We start from the raw sequence: 1,591 nt of genomic DNA, 5'->3' as shown, positions 1-1,591 counted from the left end.
GGCCGAGTGGGATGAGCGCCCCATAACCAGTGCTGGTCCTATGGCGAGTGCCATCCCCATCCCGCCGTGGCCGAGCGGGACGGTAACCAGCGCCAGCCCCACAGCCAACGCCGGCCCCATCCCGCGATAGCTGAGCAGGACTCGGCACCCCATAACCAGCGCCGGCCCCATAGCCGGCACCATCCCCACCCCACCGGCCCCATCTCAACGGTGGCCGGGCGGGATGGGTGCCCCATCACCACCACCGTCCCCATCCCGCGCTGTCACTGACACCCCCCCCCCACCACCACCGCAGACGGGGTCCACAGCGCGACGGCCCAGTGCACGCTGCGGGTGACGGTGATCACGGACGAGATGCTGAGCAACAGCATCACCCTGCGCTTGGCCGACATGTCCCAGGAGCGATTCCTCTCCCCCCTGCTCAGCCGCTTCCTGGAGGGGGTGGCCGCCGTCCTGGCCGCCCCCCGCCACCGCGTCGTCCTCTTCAACATCCAAACGGACACGGACGTGGGGACCGCCCGTATCCTCAACGTCAGCCTCTCGGTGCTGCTGCCCGCCTCGGGGCACGGCGCCCGCTTCTTCTCCTCCGAGGAGCTGCAGGAGCGGCTCTACCTCAACCGCTCGCTGCTGGCCGCCATCTCGGCCCAGCGGGTCCTGCCCTTCGACGACAACATCTGCCTGCGCGAGCCCTGCGAGAACTACATGCGCTGCGTCTCCGTCCTCCAATTCGACAGCTCGGCGCCCTTCCTCGCTTCCGACACCATCCTCTTCCGCCCCATCCATCCCGTCACCGGCCTGCGCTGCCGCTGCCCGCCCGGCTTCACCGGCGACTACTGCGAGACGGAGATCGACCTCTGTTACTCCAGCCCCTGCGGCAGCAACGGGCGGTGCCGGAGCCGCGAGGGCGGCTACACCTGCGAGTGCCACGAGGATTTCACCGGTTAGAGCCCGGCGCCTCCCTCCCTCGGCCGTCCCTGGTGTCACCTCGTCCCGTTCCCCTTCAGCCCTCCAGCGGTGATCCCGTCCTCTTGGTGTCCATCCCCGTCAGCCCTTCAGCCAGCTCCCCTTCGCCTGCGCCTTCTCGGCTGTCCCTCCATCGTCCCTTCGGCCAGCGCCTCCGCAGCCCTCCGTCCTCTGTCCGTCCTTTCCTCTTGGTGTCCATCCTCATCGTCCCTTCGGCCAGCGCCTCCGCAGCCCTCCGTCCTCTGTAACCTCCTCCGCTGTCCCTCCATCACCCATCCCCGTCGTCCCTTCTTCCTCCTTCCCTGCAGCTCTCCGTCCTTCCCCCCCCACCCCCTTCACCCCAGCACCCCTTGGCCCTCCACCGTCCGCCCCTTCCTCAGCTCCCTCCGCCATCTGTCCGCGTCACCCCTTCACGCCGCTCCCCTTCGGCCCCTCCGTCGTCTGTCGTCCGCGTCACCCCTTCACGCCGCTCCCCTTCGGCCCCTCCGTCGTCTGTCCCTTCTAGCGTCCCTCCGTCATCCCGTTGTCCCGCTCCGGACCTCCACCACCCATCCCCATCAGCCTTCACCCCGTTCCTCCTCGGCCTCGCTCCACCTGTCCCTTCTCCTGCCGGCCCTCCACCGTCCGT

At 69.1% G+C, this 1,591-nt stretch overlaps 1 protein-coding gene across 1 annotated transcript in view; it reads left to right on the top strand.

Moving 5' to 3' along the window:
- The window catches only part of LOC103901071 (cadherin EGF LAG seven-pass G-type receptor 2), a gene marked incomplete at its 3' end in the record, with an annotated part of 24,648 nt that overhangs the window by 21,279 nt on the left and 1,778 nt on the right, over positions 1–1,591 (top strand). The window contains 2 exon segments of the mRNA XM_019472722.1: positions 296–940; positions 1,057–1,207. Coding sequence (XP_019328267.1) covers positions 296–940; positions 1,057–1,207 — 796 coding nt within the window.

The sequence above is a fragment of the Aptenodytes forsteri genome, unplaced genomic scaffold (assembly GCF_000699145.1).
Source record: "Aptenodytes forsteri isolate BGI_AS27 unplaced genomic scaffold, ASM69914v1 Scaffold213, whole genome shotgun sequence".
NCBI classification, from domain to species: domain Eukaryota; kingdom Metazoa; phylum Chordata; class Aves; order Sphenisciformes; family Spheniscidae; genus Aptenodytes; species Aptenodytes forsteri.
The sequence above is the reverse complement of the archived record's forward strand: the minus strand, read 5'-3'. Positions and strand labels throughout refer to the sequence as shown.